The following is a 21,054-nucleotide window of genomic DNA, read 5'->3' as shown; positions in this document are numbered from 1 at the left end:
CCCCCTTTTACTCGCTTCCATGCCTCCATGAGTAGGTCAAGGCGCAATCGCATCAGCCCAAGTCACTATCTAGGGCCAATAGCTAGTCTGCGGCCCCTGCCAATAGCCAGCACGAACGCATCTCGAAGTATGTACCATGCTCCCGAAGCTCTTGAATCGGTGTCTTACTTAAGCAGGTTTGGCCTCACGCCGCCCCATCGTTCGGTAATCCAGTTTCCACGGGTTTGCCAGGGAGTAAGATGGCATCCATAGCAAACTGCGCATGTACCTGAAACAATCTCGATGGGAGTGGTAAATGTCCCGTTAGGTTTCCGATGGTAGGATCTAACCATACCATCAATGGCAAAGCCCCTCTGTATGCACCATGCGCAAGCCGTTCTGCGTCACCCGAAATCGTCATCCATAATTCCGGCCAGTACAAAAGACTGAACCGCTCGTACCAGCCTCGCGGGCGGGATGGTAGCCACTAGGTTCCAACAACAAAGCATGCATTGTTTTTAAACTTAATGTGGCAACGAACCAATGGTTGGCCCGTAAATTTCCTTGTTGAGAAACAAGATTGCATCTCTGCCAATCTTGGAACAAGAAGGTTTCCTGGTTGACACTATGCCGACTCTTTTTGATGACAACTCGGACGACCTGGCCGGGCACTTACTCAACTCCATGTTGAGACTTTGTTTCGAATAGGTATCCTTCGACTTTCCGTCGTGGTCTGAAGCAATTCGGCTGCCCTCAACAGATGGCTAGTTCTATGAAATATTCGTTCTGCGGCATCCAAACGAAATCTTGTCCCAGATAACACAAAGTAACAAGCTATTGTACTTTGTTTTTTTTATTCCCCGACCAGACTGCGGCTATGTACACACATAAACAAATACAGTTAGAGACTTACAAAGTTCCATCTACTTGCACTAGTACCGTAAGTAGGACGTAAGTCTGGAGCCACTAGGTCGAAGTTTAAAAACTAACAATTTGCGCGATACGAGGTGTAACGAATCTGTAAATCATTCGGAGGTTACCAGTACCGGCAAGCTGCCGAGGCTCTACCTATCAAGGTGACTTTCGTCCCAGCTTGCCTTGGCCAATCTTCAAATTAACCTCCGTGTCAGTATACGTACTAAATCGCTTTGTAAGTCGCGTATCAATCTCCCAGTGATACGCGCCATAGCCGGGTCCCTACTTGGATCCCTTCGTCGGTGGCTGGGGGGCGTACCAGTTCACAGAGTTCGGCAGGCACCACGATCCACTTGAAGCCACGAGGCTACTTTGCTTCCCGTGGTGTTGGCCTTGTAGGGTTTCCAAGTACTGTGTACAATGTCGCTGGACTACTACCCGTTATGGGGACTGTACATACGGTCGCCTAGACGAGGCCGAAGCAAATGGCCATAGCTATCAGATGTGTTTTGCAGCAATCGTGGCTGGCAGGAAATCCCTCCCTCTAGTGGCACAAGACACGCCCACCACACCACCCTGCGTGAACGAAACTTCGGCCAGTTCTCCGTCTGCATAGGACCTGACATCAGCCTCTGGTCCGTAATATTAAGACCACATGGATGTCCCTTGTTGTGAGTTGCGACTTCCTGTTCTTCTCGTATCGCGAAACAACTATCGGGGTCTGATCTCATGGCTAACTTTTTCCAAGCCTTGTTTTCTCTTGTTTTTTTTTTAGGTATAGGACTAGAATTCTACGCGTCCATTGTAGCCACCCACCCACTGCTGCCAGATAGGCTCAAGCCCCATTCTTGACTCAAAAGGCACCTTACACATAGCTTACATGTGCTGAAAGATGCATTGCACAAGATGAGTAAATGTGTTTTGCGTCGGACGGGATAATGTGCTCACGGCAGGCGTCACCGAAGAAATGAGGTGCAAGTCCATCAGCTCTCAGACATCATCTGGTGTCATTTGCCGAGAGTGTGATTTTTGACATGGCTACAACAGCCGTCATCAAACGTCACGACTGATGGCAATGATATCAGCGGCAGCGCTTCAAGGCCAGGCTTGGTTTGACAGTTAGCCGCTTCGGTCATCAAGGGGTTCTCTCCATGTCAGTAGTACCAACAATAGCCTTCAACTTGATTGCGACCCTGATCGTGGTCTGTGTCGGCACAGCGGCTGGACTGCCCAGTCCGTTCTGCGGCAAGGCAGTTAGTTGTCTGCGCGCCACCTTGGCTTTTGATGCCTCCACTCAAGAGAGAGTTTCTTTCCAACCCGCCGGCTATCAAGCGACAAGCAAGAGCATGATGCAATCTAGCAGTTGATATCAAGGCCGATGAAGGGCCAACAAGCAGCCGGATAATAGACAATCCTTCCCAGAACCCCCTGGTTGGACTGTTCGCATCGACCCCGTCTTGTACTACAGACAATCCAACAAGGAACTCAGGTCCACTTCCCGCTCGGGCCGGTTTCCGCACATGCTATTGGTTAGCAGGAGCTGTGAGCAACTATTGATCTTTGGCTCAAGTGTGCTCTTTTCCGAGTCCTGCCTCTCGGCTCGCTGTGGTTTGCCATCAGAAGGACGGTTCCCGCTCCCTTGCACAAGTGGCTCCTTGTTGTATGGATTCCTATCCTATTGGCCTGGGTGCCTTGTCTTTTGCCGATTGTGACAGTCCATATCATTTTGGGCCTCATTGTTTGATGGGCGAGTCGTCCGACCTTGTGCCGGGCGGGACGTTGCTCGCTCGCGGCCACTGCGTGCAAAGTCCATGGTTAGATTCCATTACCATTGCCGGATCTTGCCATGCTGCACAGGTTGAAAATGACGTGTCAAGCCTGGGACGTCGGTCACCTTGTCCAGGGGCTAACAAGAAGTCAGTGAGTGCGAGTCGCAACGTAACGGTCGCGTCGCCTTGGCCGCCTCGTCCGCCTTTCAGCTTGGGTGGTTCACGTTTTGCATGCTCATCATGTCTTGCCTTTTTTTAGACGCGACACAAGCACACCACCTCTTTTCTCGCTTTTCTCTTCTTTCTTGGCTCTCGGACGAGTTCTACCATGTTGTTCCGGCTTCCTTACGGCACGCCTCGGCCCGTTGGCCGAGAGTGTGCAGAAAAGATAAAAACTTGGTTCACTTGTTATGCTTGGGGCCTTGGTTGTCTGTGCTCACGCTGCGTGTTCGCGGATATTCCTCCTGTGTCGAGCGCTGATATGCAGGGAATATCCCTCAGAAGATTCTTCCGTTTCCTTGCTTTCTCTTTCCTTCTTTTGAATCCATGGAACAGCCGGTCTGCCGAAGCCTTGGCCTCTCTCTCTCTCTCTCCTTTGGATGATTATCCACCTGGCGCAACTCGACATGACCCTAGTTCGTCCATCTTTGGACTAAATCAGAAGGTGAAACACGGGACCAGGTCATGGTCAAGGTCCAGCCCGCTAGCAAAGGCTGGCCTGCGATGCACACTGACTCTTGACCATGAGCGTGCGCCGAGTTATCATTCGTCGTCATATTGATCCACGAGAACTGGGGTGTCGGAGCATAGATGCTTGCCGAGGATGGAAATCAACGACAGGCAACATTACATCACATCCCATTCAGCTACTTGGATAGGCCTGCAAACATTGCCTTGGCCGGAGAAGATCACAAGCCCCCGGCTGCAAATCATTTCTACACGCCTGCAGCCACTGTTTCCGACATGCAACCCTAGATAATAGCTTGTTTCGGCACAGCACCGCCACCCTCGATATCCAGATCCCCTGCTGATCTTTTTTTTTTACTTCCCCTCTCCTGTTCCCCGTCAAATCTGACGCTAGTACAGTATTTCACAGACTATCTCGTTGTTATTTTTACTTTGATTTCTCCGACGCTGAACCTTGCAGCACCAATTATGGTGGCTGTGTGTGTTTCGGCTTGGGGTTTGATGCAATTGATTCTGAACTGATGTCATTCTGCAGGGCACGCCAAGTTGGCCATGTCCTTAACATGCACAATTATACGGAGTAACTGCCCGCGGCAGAGTCTGGTACCTGGGAGTCAACGACTCGTACGTTTGTGGATCAGAGAGAGGCACTTTTGCCCCATGCGGGCATGCGGTGGCACGAAGAGTAAGATATTGGCATCCATGTCAGGTTTGTGCATCTCCCGCTGCGTGAAGACGGCATGGGAAACAGAAAAAAAGAATTAAGGCTGAGCTGACTCAGGGGAACCAATGACGTTGAACTCCCTTTCTTTTGTCCCTCTCTTCTTCCTCAAGGGAGAGAAAAAGAGACGAGGCATTTTGGGTCTGAAAGTGGGATCAAGTTGCGCGCCAGCCATAGGCTCAATCGCATATTGCCGCCAGCTCTTCAGTTACCTCGACACCTTCACGAAAGCCCTCGTCTTCGACTCGACAAGGCATCATCCCACGTAATCCGAGTTGTGCGGCCACTTCGTTTGGTCATTGGGTGTCAATTAGACTCGATTCTTTCAATATCTCCCGCCTATCCTCGCAAATTGTGTTTCTAATTCCTTATTGAGCACAACACACAACTCACAGCATAGCCCATGTCGGCTCGTGATAGACGCAACCAACTCTCAAGCCATCATCTACAAATTGAACAAGCTTCCCTTGGCATCGACTCGGCAGAGCCCAGCAACCCACGAGTGTCACGTAACATCCTTTGAAAAAAAAAAAAAAAAAAAGGGAAATCGGCCAAACAAACCCGGTCAAACCCCATCTACACAAATCCGTAGAATCCCATGTCTATAAAAACCCGTTCTAATCCATGGTTCGCTCGCCAGGTTCATGCCATCCCCCCGCCGTGAACTGTTCTTCCTCTTCACACGCAGACTTGGCACGAGCCATGAATAATCCGCAAAGCCAGCCTCGAAAGCCGGAACCGCGCGAGTAATTACACGCCCGCTCCCGTCTTCTTCCCTGCAATGCGCTCCATGTTCTAGAACACGCAGTGGGCGACACGTCGCATCCTGAATCGACACCCGATGGTGGTTTTCTCGTTGACGGGTTCTTGCCCAAATCGCTCATGTGTTACTATGTACATAGACAAATGGAAATAGTACACGTCTTGTCCACGTCTTGTCCGCAGCCAGGCACAGCCAGGCACAGCCAGCTCGCCTCAGCACCCGACATGCGCGCCACGCAAGCTGCTCCATCGATCGATCGTGTCCGACTCCCTCCATTGTATGTAAAGCGGGTGTATCGCCCACGGCGCCCAAGACAGCCTTGTCCTAGAGCCGAGATGGGCATTGTATAAGTGATAGTCGGGCGGGCGAGAAAAATCCATCCAGCTCGACAAGAATCAACTGCCACGTAGGGAATTTTCCACCACAACATGTTAGTATCGTCGTCTGGCGGCCCAACCACAACATCGGTCCATGTTTCCCCGATGGGATGGGGCGCCAGTATCAAAGGCCACAGCAACATTGTGTGTTTGGTTCCTCTCCCCGAGTCAGATAGCAAAAACCTCGTACTATCATCGTGACATGTGGTCTCCCCGAGTCAGATATCAAAAACCTCGTACTATCATCGTGACATGTGGCCAAGCAATTCCCGTCTCCGCTCCCTGCCATAAACCTACACGAGGGCACCTCCATCGCCCGGCCGCCCTCTACTTCCATCCCGCGCCGATACTTGAAAGAAGATAAAAAAAACGGGAGACGGAAGAGTACACCACGGCAGGTCGGGCAAGCCCTACGCACTGGTGCTAAAGTAGTAGTTCTCCCACAGGTACTCGTAGTCCTCCAAGATGCCGGCGACAAAGCCGGGCATGCGCCTGGTGACGGCGCCGACGACGCCGCCGGTGACATTGTCGTAAAAGGCGCCCCTCATCGTCCACCAGGCCATGGCCCAGCCGCGGCGCTGCCGCGCCCCCCAGGCCATGCCCCAGCCGCGGCGCTGCCACTCGTCCCTCTCGAGCGCCGTCGTGCGCAGGCCCGCGTCGCGGAGCTGGCGCGCGGCGCAGTCCACCGCCAGCCCAATAACCCACGGCGTCCACGACTTGCGGTCCTTGCTGCGCGCGAGGGCGACGGCGTAGACGAGCGGCGCCAGGATGTGCAGCACCTCGGCGGCCCGCGACGCGCCCTGCAGCCGGTTGAGCAGCTTGTTGGCCGGCTTGATGTCGTCGGCCGTGAGCACCCGGCCCAGCAGGTACGAGCTGATGTCGCCCGGGTCCGGGAGCGACGGCAGGCTCATCCCCGTCCGGGGCATCTTCCACTCCCGCTCGTGGGGGGGCTTCGCGTCCATGGCCGACAGGCTGTGCGGCGACGTCCCCTCCATCAGCAGTCCGCCCTCCTCCTCCTCTTCCTCTTCTACCTCGTCGTCGTTGTCGTCGTTGTTGTCGGGAATGGCCTCCCTCTCCGGCAGGACGGGCGTCACCAGCGGCCGCGACCGCGTCACCCGCAGCAGCAGCAGCCTGCACGCGGCCTTGACGCCCTCAATCAGCACCACGACCCTCCACCGGGCGCGCTCGCCGCCCCTCCTCTTGGCCGCCATCTCGCACAGGAGCTCCGTGTAAATCACCATCTGGAGCACCATGGCGATGCGGCGGTACGCCCTACTCCTCTGCGACCAGAACCGCGTGTAGCGGGCGTGCGCCGTCCGCACCGGCGCCGCGGGCAGCCGCGACACCGCCCGCGAGAGCAGGCCGTCGTGGTACAGCGAGAGCAGCTGCACGAGCGAGTGTATCGATTCGGAGGCGATTTCGGCATCGCGGAAGCGGCCTGGCCGCGGTTAGTACGCCTCTTGTTCTGGCGGGAAGAAAAAGGAGACACTGGGAATCAACGTACCCGGGATAATGTACGTCAGGCTCCGCAGGGCGCTCTCAATCTGCGACACTTGTCCGGCATTCTTTGTGATGAAGTCGTCGTACATGGCCAGCCACTGCGGCGGCATCGAGAGGATCTGGCCGACGCTGGGCCGCGGTCTCTGGGCCGCAGGCGCGGCGGGTGCAGGCATGCTGCTTTTGCTTGGGGTTGCGGAATGCCGTCGACGTCAGTTTCGCTCGCGGGCGAGGGGTGCGAGGCAAGGAAGGGGTGACGGCACGCGACGACGGGTTTTGGTGTGTGCCCAAGGTGGTGGTGGTGGTGGTGATGACGGCAGGGGAGGTTGGCACAGCTTGAGCTCGGCATTGCAATTGGCCTCGACGCCGATGGGACCTGAGCCGAGGTAAGTAGTACGGAGTACGTAGTTCGTGGCCGGCTGTGGCGCCCCAGCTCCCCATATCATCTCTTTAGCTGCCCAATGGCTTGTGGAGACTCGCTGACCTAAGAAAATTGTATGGCAGAGGAAGCCCCGCGAGCCGTTGGGCAGGTAGACAGATTGGTCTGGTTTACCTACCCTACGCCACCCGACGGAACCGCGCTGACAGTTTCGAGAATTGAAATAAATAAATACAAAGGAATAGAAAAAAAATTAGGTACAAGTAGAAATAATAATATAATCATTTGCGAAACGCACACACACTCGAAACAGCATCGTAAATTGCTCGGCGGTGCTGAGGCCTGATCATGGCATAATACATGTACTACATACGTTCAATATTGATTCTAAACCCATTCAACCTGGTATCAAATTTCACCCATCGACTTTACCTGCACAATCCAAAAACCCCAAAACCCCTTTACAATGCACCTACCCATAAACTCCAACCTATTTAGTCCTTGCCCGGATTCAACAAGGCGAACCCAGCCTGCTCCAACTCCTTCCCGGTTGGCAATATTGGCCGGCCTTGCATTGGGAACGGCCAAAACAACGGGTTCTGCAAGCTCTCCGCCGCCTTTTCCACTTGCCTGCTCTGCTCACTTCCCACCAGCCGATTGCCTGAGCCCCAATCACAGATAAAGTCCTCCACGCCAACGTTGGGAGCGAAAAAGTTCAAGCTGCTGGAATACGGCCGCACCAGCCGGTCGTAATCCTCCGGCGTCAGGTTGCTGTTGTCGAAATCAACCTCAATGTTCCACTTCTTGGCAAGATACCGGAGAATGTTGAGTGCCTGTTCTGCAAAATGGTGACATGGCGCCATTTCTGTCAAATCGGCGATGCCTCTCTTGAGCACTTCTGACACGCGGGAATCGACCTTGACTGCCTTCTTAATGTCCGCAGGTGTGACTTTGCCCGGGTTGACGTCGACTGCAGCTGACGCAGCAATGGCGAGGTGCATTATCGAGGCCGTAAGAACGAAATATGGCACAAAGGAAGGTGTACGACGGAGCGTGTATAATTGTGAGTATGACGTGAGAAGGCCCTGGATGGCGTCGGCTGCCTGGGAACATACATCCTTGGGGAGAATCTTTGACCCAATGATGCGCAGTTTGATTAGGGGACGGAATAGGAGAAGTATCGCAAAGTGATAGTACATGCTGGGCTCATAGTCAGCATCCAAGATCCCAAAGCCACCAATCACAAACAGGCCTACTTACTGGGCAAACAACACGGCCGGGGTAAAGTTGTGACCTAGCCGCAACACTTCTGGTATTCTGTCATACCAATTGAGATATTGTGTGTAAATCTTCAACAGTTCCCTGGCTGTTAATGGCTTCCCCGGCGAGTGCAGAATGTATAGTGACTGATGTACCAACTCGCTGAGCTCACAAAAGCACTTGTACACGGACCGCACATTAGATGGCTGTTCGCAGGATCGTTGTAGCGGCGCTCCTGTGCGATTGGGTTAGCAAAACCTTTGCTGCCTCCTATGTATGTTTGGGTTATCAATACACGTGAACAGGGGTAAACGCACCATCATCCGTGTATGGAACCCACAACGAAGCCTCAATATTACCTATAATGCCAGGTTTGGGCGGCAGATGTGGGAAGCAGGAACATTGCGGTAATGACCCCGTTGCTAGGGACCAGGCACTATTAAACCATTAACACTGGCCAAAGACCTAGGCTCAAAACACGAGGCACTACTTACTGGTCAAGTGCAAAGGCCCCCCAAAATGTTGCCGCTTGAACGGCTAGCTCATCCTCATCCAAACCGTCCTGAATTCGGTGCAGTCCCATCTCCACAGCCAGTCGGATACTTTGCCCAGCATAATACCAACTTTCTGAATCCCGACCGCAGCTCGCCTCTCGAATGGACATGATGCCTAGGGCCTGAATGGTAGTCAAGGAATGGTGATCTGTCTCCTGGTTGAATAGTCTTTGGGATTCTTTAAAGAAGTGGTCACCTGACGAGTAGGGATCATTGGGGTTCGCCCGCGTCATGGGATGTGTTGAGAATCGACACCCCAGGGCAAGGAGAGCGTTGATGAGAATCGGGGAGCAGTATCTCTGGCGTCCATCCTGAAAGTCTTGTAGAAAGTGTTCTTTGCTTAGTGAGGCGAACGTGGGATATTCCCAGCAAAAGTACAAGGCAAGGAGGTGTTGGACTAGATTTATGTCGCCAGTGATGCTTGTCCAAGATTGAGGAGGTGTTTTGACTTCCGACTCATCCATGAATGACAGAATTTGTTCAAGGCCCCTGTATCTAGGCATAGTCGAGTCGGACATATGGTCCGGCGGCATCGGCTCCGCCCATGAGCCTACTCTCGTCTGCGGGGGCCCGGGCGCATTGTCTGAGGTCCAATTCATCGCATCAGTGTATGAGTTGCTTCTCGTCGAGCCTGCTTGGCTTATTGTCCACGGACTGTTCTGCTGCACGTCGCCTCGTATACCCGGTTGCTGAGTTGCCCCGGTATCGACTCCCAGAGACAGCTGGCCTATGCCGCGGGAAGGGCCGGCCCCAAACCCGGAGCCTGAAGCTGGGCCCATGACATGATCACCACTTATATCGGAAGACAATGCAGTGCCTAGCCAGTCGGATATATTTTCTACGGACTGGCCCCCGCGGAGCCGCCGCAGTACTTCCTCCCATAGGTCTGGTCGGACCAGAGCGGCAAACACTTGATCGCTGGACCGCTGGCGAACGCGGAGGCTCTCAATCTCCGTTCGAAGATTTTCTTTGGATTGGCGAACAGGAATTTCGTATACACAGTCGACATCCTTCTGAGCCTTGCAGCGCCCACAGGGCCTCTGGCCGTCGCACTGTAAGGCGAGAACAGAAATGTCAGCACAGCATACGAAGCAATTTGCACAAATAAAAAGGCGGAAGCTTGAACGCGAGAGGCGCACGAAATACACACACCTTTGCTCTCTTTTTTCGACATTCTGTACAGGCATTGGGAGTGACCACGCCAAGGCCTCTCCTCCGTTTCGAATTCTGCGCGTTGCCAGATTGTGGCTTTGCGGAAGATGAGGACGACGCAACGGGCGTAGGGTGGTTCTGTGAATGGGAAGACTGTGTACCGGTGGTTCCCTGAGGCGTGCTTCCAGAACTGGGTTGGCTCGGAACCGATGGGGTATGGCTGCTGCTGTCTCTATCCATATTTTGACCGAGAATATAAACGTAGGAGGTCGACTGTCAGATGCTATGTCCCTGTGTTCAGCACGGAGCAAGGTCTGAGCCGAGCAGCGATGCCGGGCTGGATGCAAGCTCGCTGGTTTGCAAAGCTGCGAGAAACCCACGATGTCGCCGGGTGACAGATACAGGGCAATAAACAGTTTTTAGCAGGGAGAAAAATAGTAGATAAAGCCGTCCTGGGGTCAACCGCACAGCACAGCTTTATCCCCTGTAAACCACCTCAAAGAACCGGATATGAAGTTTGGTGTTGAAGCGCCTCGAACATAAGATTCATACAAGGACATGGTGCGGGGGAAGAAGGACGTTGACCGGCCGTGAATGAAGACAATGGTCAGCGACTCGGCTTGAGAGACGGTATGGGATTCGAATTCATATGTTCCAAGGGTGTGGCTATTTGGATTGGAAACCAGCCGACGGCAGTAGCGAGTTGAGCGGCGATTTGAGCGAGCATGCAGCGTCGCGTTTTCAATGTCAATTGCTGCCGAGTGGTCTGGGCGCGTGACGTGGGTGGGTTACGATGCGGGCGTCCTGCAACCAAGAGTGTCGACGTGGGACCGGCTCAACGGGAATGGGCATGCAATGCTGTGGCAACGAGTGGCTATTAACGCAACGGTGCGCTCGATGGGAATGATGGGGAATCGAAGCTTGTCGACATTTCCGACAAGGTCTCCAAAATACTCGGTAGGGCCGACTAAAGAGGTAGTTGGTTATGGAGCAGGCCTGCTCCGGCCATTTATGAGACCCGACACCATCACCCTAGTCGACTTTGAAGCTCTTGGCTCCCGGCTCTCTGTGGCTTTGCCCCGTCGATTGACCCATCGGCCATCAACCATCAACCATCGACCGTGGACCGGGAGGCTTAGGCGTCTGGTTGAGGCTCGTGTACTCCGTACCAAGTACGGGAGTACTCCATCCCGTTACCCCGTAGGGCATGACAAAACAAGAAGAAGAAAATGATCAAGGAAAAGATAAGGAGTAAAAACTCGCAGCCTCGGATAAACACGACGTTGCAAGTCTGGACGATTGATTAGTTTTGCCGGCAAAAACGAGGACCAGTCTGGTATCATATGAAATGCCAAAAGCTCTGGTGTTGGCTGGTCTCCGCCCCGCAAACAAGTGCCCAGCCAGCGGTTTCGTCTTCCCTGGAGTCTGGACACAACCACTATCGGAAAGTGCGACCGTACTAGTAGTAGACGGCGCCCACAACCCGGCCAGTCACAAGTCACCAGTCCGCCAGTCCGCAAGATTACGGAGCAAGTGGATGTGGCTGACGGCCCACACATCTGTCCTGCCCGTTACGATATTTGAACTTTACCATCGAGCAAGCAATGGTCGGCGCCGCACACACGCAATGCCGTCAACCAACGACCTCCATGTGCCATTTATTACTAGCAGATTTTTAGATTGACGACATGTATCTCTCTTTCCTTATGGACCAAGGTTCATCCATCACTGCAGCTACTCACAAAGTAATGACCTCGCTTCGACGATTTTGCAGTTGGGCTACCTAGCATCATCTTTGCCAATATTAAAGTCTCTTCCTGGTTCTCGGCCAGCCGACGATGTTCCAGTCATATAACTAAGCTCAAAGAACCCAACCCTGTGTGAATACAATCATAATGAAACTGCGTTTCTTAGTGTCATGTGCGATTAGACCCTAATCCAATGCTATGCCCTGCCGTCTTTCCGTTTTCCTGCCCAGCGCAACCACCATCCGCTAAAAACCCAATACTGATGCCTAAATGTATTTTACAATCCTCAATGGGCTTCTATCACATCCTTCAACACAAGACTTTCCCGTCGCTAGTATCCCTTGGTTGGACTACGCCCGTACTTTATTGGACTTAATTGCCTATCTCCTTTGCTTGGGCTTCGTCGTCCTGACGGCGTGTAGTAAGGTTTCATGTTAATGGGGGAATTATCCGTATCTGTTCCCTCGTCCAACAATGCCTGTCGCTTCATCCTGGGGGTCTGTACCGGAACAAGCATGTAGCCGGGTGTGATGCCGGGAGACCTGACATGGTCCTGCACATCCCCTGCTGGTTGAGATGGTGTAGGAGGAATCTCTCTGTGACTGTGTGACCGGCTGAATGCACTCAAGTTGACCGTAGAACATATCACTATGATAGCCACAATGACGCCCTAATTTTCATCTGTTAGTTTTGATCCCCAACCACAGTCCAACTAGCACACATACCCATGCCTTTAGATGCATTGTTTCAGTAAACTCGTTAATAATCTCCGCCACTTGCTTTGCGGTAACCTTGACTCTCATAATGGCGTCTGGATCTTGCATCATGCATTCATACCACTCGCTGCATGGTTTGTTCAATGCTGGTTTATTGTTGTTGGCACAGTCGTTGATTGTGTAGTCGTGGCGACAAGCGTCCATGGTGCTGACTATCTTTTGGTGTGCGGCCATGTTGGCGTTGGAAATATCCGTGCGAATGGTGCTTACAACTGACCAGCTCACGTACGTCAACACGGAAACCAGAAACACGTTGGCACCAAGCTGCATCCATCGTTGCATGTGATCTGGAGTATTGGGATACTTGTTGAGCGCATAGAAAAGTGACTCGAAGTATCCCTTTTCTTTCCCCTGATTTCCTTTGCCCTTTGAGCGACTCCTAGCCCTCTGAGCAACGCCAATAGCGTCCGAATCCGAGTCCGAGCTCCAGGAGTCGCCTTCATATCCGCCGTGCCGAGAAATGCTGCCAACATCCTTGTCCAAATTATGCCGTTTTCGCTTCCGCATCGTCACGTTGAGGTCACGATGCGCCCGAATCTCTCCCTTGCCCGAAATGTGCTTCTTAGAACTCGATTTCCCATAACGGGAAGACTTGTCAATCTTGAGAGGCGTAATAGTTGCACCCATGGAGATGTCGGCTTTGCGGTCTACTTCTGGAGTGTCGTTTGGATAGTCTGAAACCTCTGCGCCGGCTGGGCTGTCCTCCGCACCAGATGCTTCAGAAAAGACAACCTCATCGACGGGTTTTCTAGGAGTCGTAAAGGCGGGATTTCGGAATGGCGGAGCGGTGTTTCTTGAGGATAGTTGGGGCGTAAATCGAGAAGTTTGAGGGGTGTTGGACTGAGATTTTGACGGCGACTGAAGATGCGCAAAGGGATTCGGGGGTCGGGCCGTTTTGAATGGTGATCCAACATCTGAGCCGCTGTGTTAGATATATAGCGTTGGTAATTGTGGCCATCACCAGGATATTGGTAAGCCAGGCAAACAGAGGAATGGAGGCACGAGGACTTACTATTCCGTTGTATATTTTTTGCAGCCTGTGCAAAAGGGCTAGTTGGGTCTAGAGGGCCCTTGTCCTGGTACTCCCAGTCCATAGGACCCTCATAGGATCTGGCTTCCATTTTTGCGGAATTGAAGCAAGCGGACGGGTTTGAGCTATCAGGGCGCGATCTTGGACCAACTTGCGAGCAATGGAGAAGCCGTGGATGTTGGCCTCTTTTTGAGATGTCAACGGCAACCATATTACAAGCCACTTGACGAAAGTAAACAATCAGGGTGGGTCTTGCTGTGGCGCGAGTGCTAAGAGTGGGTCTATTATTATGTCAGCAGACCGGGGCCTACTCTGAGCTGCAGGCTTCCTTCATTCAGAATATGTTGGGAGCCAAAAGGACTATCCGAGTTCTGCAACATCGACCACCCCTATTTTCTGTATCTATAAATCTAACACACTTGTGGGTAAATAGCTGGCAATACTCGCATCCCAACTCGGTGGTTTGATTCTGCTCGCCTGACGCACACTCTGTGCCTGCGCTTTTGATCTCGGCCTATTGCATTCTTCCTTTTTCGCACAATCTACACCTCAGCATGTCTGACCGTGAATCGCCCGCCGATTTGCCTGCAAACGATGCAGTTGATGATGGACAGGAGCAGGAGTTCCAGGACGAGGTTGCGGCCGCCGGTTCAGACAGAGACTCGGACGCCCTCTCAGAAATCGACGAAAACGAGTTTGAAGACTACGATCCAGAGACGGCCAACATCGAGGACCGGCCAGTAGACATCGATGAAGATATTGCACGTACGCTCAAGGCTACCAAAAGAAAGCGCGTTGCTGGAGATGCTCCCAAGAAGCCGCGAGAGGGCCGTCGCGAGAAGAAGAGACGAGATCGTGACGATGATGTTGCGATGGAAGATGGATCGGAGGTTGATGGAAAGGCACCACGACGAGCAAGACGAACCGGCGAAGGCGAGAGACGGCGGACAAAGCCCGATACTCCTCAGCCTGAAAACGAAGAAGAGCTGAGCCCGGAAGAGCGCAGGAAGAGAGCCATCGACCGAGCTTTGGATGCGGCTATCAAGAAGGGCGGAACAAGTAAAAGGCGGCGCAAGGATGAAATCGTGAGAGACAAGTATACATGGAAGCTGTGCGCGCGTTTAAGCTGACGAAGTACTATAGGACTTGGAAGATGAGATTGATGAGCAGCTTGCCGAGCTCAAGGTCAAGATGGAGAGAGCATGCCGGGCTGACAACGAGGCGCGGGAGTCTAATCAACCAGCCCTCCATAAGCTGAAACTTCTTCCTGAAGTCAACGCTATCCTGAACCGAAACAACGTGCAGCATGCGGTCCTGGACCCGGACACCAACTTTTTACAACATGTCAAGTTCTTTCTGGAGCCCTTGAATGATGGATCCTTGCCGGCATACAACATCCAACGGGACCTGTTCACTGCAATGACCAAACTCAATGTGGAAAAGGAAGCTCTTCTCAGCAGCGGAATCGGAAAGGTTGTACTGTTTTACACGCGCAGCAAGAAGCCGGAGCCAAGCATCAAGCGAATGGCCGAGAGGCTACTGGGAGAATGGAGCCGACCTATTCTGAAGCGAACTGATGATTACAAGAAGCGACAGATTGAGAGTCGCGATTACGATTACCAGTATGTGAAGGCTGTGGTTCCTTGCTTGCTCTGTTGTGGTTGGTGGACGGAAGGCGGACTGGCTGACATGATGATTCTAGGGCGGCTAAGCTGGCACAACGGCAAAAGATTGGGTCACAATTCAGTCTCACGCAACGGCCGGCCATGTCTGCGCGTGATGCCGAGCGCGAGCGTATTCTGGCACCGGTTGGCGCCAGCAACCGCGCACGCATGACAAGTCTTCCAGAGAGTTACACCATTGCGCCAAAGAGCACGTTTGATGGTGCTAGGGGATCAGAACACAGACCGCTTGGCGCGGGTGGCATGGAGGCGTTCCGAAAGATGACGCAAAAGACCAAGAAGAGGGGTTGAAGCAACTTGTAGCTGTAACAGTATGCTGGGAGGGAGAAGCTTGAGTGGAGAGGTTGTTCATTTCTGCCCCAGCCCCCCTCCCCTTTCTTTGATTTGCAGATTATTGGGGGTTGAAACTGGAATCATTAGGGCGTTTAGGTACCTGAATAAGGCAAGGAAATAGTCGATTGGAGAAGAAGTGCAAAGAGACTTCATCATGCCCTTTAGCCACCAAAGAAACATGTAGCCGGGGGATAAAAATGCCGATATATAATACCGTGAGGCTGGCACAGGTGGGGAGCATTGTATGGAGGGATTTTTTTTCTTCTCTTTATTAATGCGAGAGGAAGTGGCGGCATTTCGATATTGGCGGAGCAAAACAATGTGCATGCGGGAATATCCATTGTGTTGGGTTGACTGGCGGGTGACTGGCATTGTGGTGCGGTGCATGGGAGTGACGTCAAGCACATGGTCAAGTGTGGAGCCGCTGCTGGACAAACACTGGGAGTGCCGAAGTCATAAACTTGGCGAGCAGGTGGGACAAGCAAAGAACAAAGGGCTGCCATGATTTTCATGGCTTCTTCACGAGCATACTAGATATCTTGACCGACATGGATGGGAGAAGCGCCTGCACATGCGGGATGTGGACTGGCTATCTACGCCGATGCCGATGCCGATGCTGCTGCTGCTGCTGCTGCTGTACGATATCGGGTCCGGCTGCATCAGCACTTGAGCCAGCCAGAAACGAGTTGATGGGGTGCCGGTGATGGATGGGTCAATGTTGGACAGGTCAAACGTTGAAGGGATTCGCTAGAGAACGGCTACTTGCCGACTGGACAGCCAAGCTTGGACGTGAGTCTAAGCAGGGAGTTTAAGCAATGAGCTCGAGAGTGATGCAGGGCTTCCAATGTGGCCAGATTGATTGTTTTTGTGCTCCTTGCCTCAACTGCCTTGTGTCGTCGACATGGACGGTCAATGTCAAGAGTGCGCGGGTACGAATGTACATGCCAACAACGTCGTTGAGTTGACCAGACGTCAATGGGCACAACACAAGCACCACAAGCACAGACTTGATCGCGTCAAGTCAATACTTCCAAAGCCAACTTGACTTTTTTCTCCTCCACCATGGTTGTGCTGTGCTTGACCGTTTCTGCCACCTCTGGCGCGCTTCCGAGACACGAGCTGGCGACTTGAAACGGCCGACTCTTGCTGGACCGTGATTTCGTCACTTCCAGCCCAACAGGCTTTGATTAATCTACTTAGTACTTGACCGGACTTTTCTAGTTGCAGACCCCACCAGACCCCCCAGCCAGGGGGTCAGTTGAGTGCACCGAGTCCAGATTCCTGTTTTGGGCAGGCATTTTTTGGCGCAAAGCGAACCACAAGAAGCAGCAATACCGTCCGCTAATACCAGACCGACCGAGTTCTCGTGTGTGCTAAAGCGTCAAGGTCATTTCGAATCCGCTCTTGCCATCTTCAACACATCCCAGCCACCCGTCGTCGCCGTCGCCGTCGCCACGCACGCCGCAGAACATCGCCAGCTCACGATTGATTCCCATACGTGGTCGAAGCGCACCAGCGCACCGCATCGCAGCAACCCGAGACGACTTGCCACTTGAGACACGCACAGTTCGAGTCTGGTGGCAGCAGACACGCTCCTCCCGCCTGCACTGGCACGCGTACGCTCTCGCTCGCAGCCTTTGCGCCAGTCGCCCTGTGAGCAAATCCTGGCCGCCGAGCCGTCAGCTTTCCCGGCCCCGATCTGGCGACACATCATCCGACTGCGACGTAGCACCGACGACGACCTTCACAGCCGTGGCCAAGAGGCGACAAAGATGAACGGTCAGCCGGCCGACCCCGAGAAGCCTCCTCCTCCTGAGGCAGCCGCCAGCCCAGGATCCAACGGAGCCGACACATTGGCCAAGAAGCGCAAGAAGGAGAGTCTCAAGCCCATCATCACCACCACCGAGAGCAAACTGCCGCCGTCCAAGCAGAGCCAAGAACAACAACAACAACAACAAGACAGTAGTGGGTGCGTATTGATGCCATCGCCTTTTCTCCGTGTGCCTCTTGTTTTGTTTTTGAACCATTTGTGAGCCATTGCTACCAAAGCTATCTGGGCGCAAAATTTTTTGTTGTTCTTTCTCTTGGCGTTGCGTGGGTTACATTTTTGCTTGCACTGGAAACATGTTGTTGCACACGGCTATGCGCGATGGGCGTCATGCCCAATTGACGGCTCAAGTGAGGGCATGTACGGGCAACATGTTTTGTAATTTTGGAGAGTTCCAAAAAGTGGCATCGCGTCTAACCACGCAGAGCCCAGCGCTTTGCCGCGTCCCGCTTGACATGTCTCACGGGTTGTCCTTCCTTGCCCTCTGCTATCGGGGAACCCTGATGCTGGATGGTGGGCAAGCCTCGCCATGCCAGCGCAGACACCACCCGGGGGGAGCTCGTGGACAGCGAGTGGCTGCGTCTTGGCCTTGAAGCTGAGCATCTGACACTTGTCCGTGAGCATCTGGCCTTGGACAGACTCGGCAAGCGCCTGGGTTGAAGACAGCCAGCAGGCAGGCAGGCAGGCAGGCAGACCAGTGGACCTCGAGCGTGCAGAGAGGATTCAACCTTTGCACATGTGTCGATGCGTCCATGTCGGTTTGATTTGATGACATCTGGATGCCCCGGCCCGCCCCAGCCCCTTGGCCACGGTCCACTGGAAAGCCTGCCATGCCAGCATTCAATGTTCAACCAGACTGGACCCCCACGCCCCGGGCCACTCCAGCGCCAGGCTAGTTGCCAGCCGCTAGCCGCCCGTCGCCAGTCGCCGTCGCAGGCCGCGAGTCGACCGCAAGTCGCCTCAACCGTCAATCACGCATCACACATTGCACTTCACACACTCGCTTCCCTTCGGACGCGGACTGCATCGCCGTCTCGCATCCTCCCTCTCTTGCTCGACATCTCACATTGCTGCCTCGCCGAACACAGACCGCCCCTTGGGCCCTGCTGTGTAGCCGTTTCTGTCCTGCACCACGGCCTGCCTTCAAACTCTCCCCACCGCACCGTACCAACTCTGCTGCAGTCGCCGTTCCTGCGCGACTGCGCGCAATGGTCTCGAGATGAGCTTCCTCAAGTCAAGGTTCTGCCTCCTGATGCCGCCTGCTCCCCGCCTCCCTTTGCCTTTGCCCTGGCCGTCTTCCCTTTCTGCGCACACGACATCTATGCTTCATCAATCATTTGACTTTGTGCATGATTGATTGTCCTCAAGTGCTTGCACATGCAACTTTTACCCCTCTACAGCCCGGCCCCATCCCCCGCCATCCCATCGTCCATCCATCACGGCACCGCCTCCCTCATGGTTTTCCTGCCCACCGCTAGTCCATCGTGTCTTGGCCACCACGGCACCCTGCCCGCTTCGACCTTGTTACTAATGCTGCGCCCGTTCATCGTATAGATCACACCAATTGTCCGCCGGCGCGCCTGCCTCGCCATCATCATCTTCTGTCGACGACCCTGCCGAAAACACCGCCGACGAGGAGGATTCTGAGGACTACTGCAAGGGCGGCTACCATCCCGTCCAGGTTGGCGAGAAGTTCAAGGATGGAAAGTATACTGTCGTGCGCAAACTCGGCTGGGGCCATTTCTCAACCGTCTGGCTGTCGCGCGACAACACCAATGGCAAGCATGTCGCCCTAAAGGTTGTCCGCTCCGCCGCCCACTATACCGAAACCGCCATCGATGAGATCAAGCTTCTCAACCGAATCGTCCAAGCCAAGCCCGACCATCCCGGCCGAAAGCACGTCGTCAGTCTGCTCGACTCTTTTGAACACAAGGGCCCTCACGGGACTCATGTTTGTATGGTTTTCGAGGTGCTTGGCGAGAACCTGCTGGGCTTGATCAAGAAGTGGAACCACAGGGGCATCCCCATGCCTCTAGTCAAGCAAATCACCAAGCAGGTCTTGATGGGTCTTGACTACCTTCACCGGGAATGCGGCATTATCCACACGGATCTGAAGCCCGAAAATGTCCTCATTGAAATCGGCGATGTCGAGCAGATTGTCAAAAAGGTGGTCAAGAACGAGCCGGCAGAAAAGGAAAACAACAACCGTAACGGAAGGAGGAGACGTAGGACCCTCATCACAGGCAGCCAGCCGCTGCCGTCACCGTTGAATTCTACCTTTAACCAGTCGAATTTGTTCCCTGGGGGTTCAGCAGCACCGAGCTTTGGTAGCGTTTTGGACCAAGGTAATTTGACATGTCGCGAGGTCGAGGTCAAATGTTGAGCGAGACAATGAGCTGACAAGAACGGGTTGTGTAGCTGCGAACAGGAATAACGAGCCATCGCCCAAGTCAACAGAAGAAACACAAAAACAAAGAGAAAAGACAGCGTACGTTGTTGCATCACGAGCGCCACCCGCCTAGGTATGGCATTGCTGACTTTGCTGCAGAGATATTCTTACCCGAGAGGTGTCCGGAATCTCCCTCGATAAGGCGAGCGGGCCTTCAGCCTCAACGGGTGAGAAGCGCAAGGCCGAGGACGCTCACGCTTTTGATGTCATCAGCGTTAAAATTGCCGATTTGGGCAATGCCTGTTGGGTCAACCACCACTTTACCAACGACATCCAGACCAGACAATATCGATCACCAGAGGTTATCCTTGGCGCGAAATGGGGGGCCAGCACCGACGTTTGGAGCATGGCGGCCATGGTAAGTATTGGCTTTCCAAGGCGTTGGGACTACCTGTTGGTATATTGCTGCAAAGAGGGACGCTAATAAGCCGGTTTCAGGTGTTTGAGCTGATCACAGGCGATTACTTGTTCGACCCACAGTCTGGCACCAAGTACGGCAAGGACGACGACCACATTGCGCAAATCATTGAACTATTGGGACCATTTCCTCGGTCTCTCTGCCTCAGCGGCAAGTGGAGTCAAGAAATCTTCAACCGGAAAGGCGAACTTCGAAATATTCATCGGCTGCGACACTGGGCGTTACCAGACGTGCTGCGGGAGAAGTACCACTTCAAAGAGGAAGAGGCCAAGAGGATCTCGGCGTTCCTGGTCCCCATGCTAGAGTTGATTCCAGAGAAGAGAGCCAACGCGGGAGGCATGGCAGGCCACAATTGGCTGGAAGACACCCCCGGCATGAAGGGCCTGAAGATTGACGGGCTGGAGGTGGGCGGGCGGGGAGAAGGCATCGAGGGATGGGCCACGGAAGTGAGAAAGCGATAAGGGGGTTAATACACTCACAAACTGGGGCGACGTTACCAGCCAACAAGGAATAATGGCCGTCGTTTTTCCTGCACTGACCGTACTGTTCTCTCCATCTAGTAACGGCATGCCGTCCCGGTTGGTTGGTATAGAGGATGGCGTGCGCAATATTGGATCAGCTGCGTGTTAGGTTTATGGCCGGGGTGGCCGGGGTGCAGGCCATTGTCAAATGGCAGCGTGGGCAAAGGGGCCAGTGGGCAGAAATACATGAGCAAATGAACTGTAGCAGGAAAGCAA

The 21,054-nt window shown here is 53.6% G+C and overlaps 5 protein-coding genes across 5 annotated transcripts; 2 read left to right on the top strand and 3 right to left on the bottom strand.

Annotated features, from left to right (window-relative positions):
• Positions 1 to 5,621: 5,621 nt before the first annotated feature.
• Positions 5,622 to 6,884, bottom strand: MAA_08485 (peroxisomal membrane protein pex16; the record flags this gene model as incomplete). The annotated part of the gene is made up of 2 exons (XM_007826483.1): positions 5,622 to 6,649; positions 6,716 to 6,884. 2 exons carry the CDS (start codon positions 6,882 to 6,884, stop codon positions 5,622 to 5,624), a joined length of 1,197 nt encoding a protein of 398 aa, XP_007824674.1.
• Positions 6,885 to 7,581: 697 nt separating this feature from the next.
• On the bottom strand, positions 7,582 to 10,293 carry MAA_08484 (fungal specific transcription factor; the record flags this gene model as incomplete). Its single annotated transcript, XM_007826482.2, has 6 exons — positions 7,582 to 8,287; positions 8,348 to 8,436; positions 8,503 to 8,582; positions 8,665 to 8,783; positions 8,842 to 9,953; positions 10,054 to 10,293. 6 exons carry the CDS (start codon positions 10,291 to 10,293, stop codon positions 7,582 to 7,584), a joined length of 2,346 nt encoding a protein of 781 aa, XP_007824673.2.
• A 1,839-nt stretch (positions 10,294 to 12,132) lies between these two features.
• Positions 12,133 to 13,698, bottom strand: MAA_08483 (Nucleus export protein Brr6; the record flags this gene model as incomplete). Its single annotated transcript, XM_007826481.2, has 3 exons — positions 12,133 to 12,471; positions 12,527 to 13,491; positions 13,590 to 13,698. 3 exons carry the CDS (start codon positions 13,696 to 13,698, stop codon positions 12,133 to 12,135), a joined length of 1,413 nt encoding a protein of 470 aa, XP_007824672.2.
• Positions 13,699 to 14,161: 463 nt separating this feature from the next.
• MAA_08482 (Transcription factor IIS) lies at positions 14,162 to 15,580 on the top strand (the record flags this gene model as incomplete). The annotated part of the gene is made up of 3 exons (XM_007826480.1): positions 14,162 to 14,692; positions 14,751 to 15,229; positions 15,310 to 15,580. 3 exons carry the CDS (start codon positions 14,162 to 14,164, stop codon positions 15,578 to 15,580), a joined length of 1,281 nt encoding a protein of 426 aa, XP_007824671.1.
• A 1,814-nt stretch (positions 15,581 to 17,394) lies between these two features.
• On the top strand, positions 17,395 to 20,778 carry MAA_08481 (serine/threonine protein kinase, CMGC group; the record flags this gene model as incomplete). Its single annotated transcript, XM_007826479.2, has 5 exons — positions 17,395 to 17,591; positions 19,005 to 19,795; positions 19,869 to 19,938; positions 19,999 to 20,257; positions 20,338 to 20,778. The coding sequence occupies 5 exons, from the start codon at positions 17,395 to 17,397 to the stop codon at positions 20,776 to 20,778; spliced, it is 1,758 nt and encodes a 585-aa protein (XP_007824670.2).
• Positions 20,779 to 21,054: the final 276 nt, after the last annotated feature.

The sequence above is a fragment of the Metarhizium robertsii genome (assembly GCF_000187425.2).
Source record: "Metarhizium robertsii ARSEF 23 chromosome Unknown MAA_Scf_3, whole genome shotgun sequence".
Lineage (NCBI taxonomy): Eukaryota > Fungi > Ascomycota > Sordariomycetes > Hypocreales > Clavicipitaceae > Metarhizium > Metarhizium robertsii.
The sequence above is the reverse complement of the archived record's forward strand: the minus strand, read 5'-3'. Positions and strand labels throughout refer to the sequence as shown.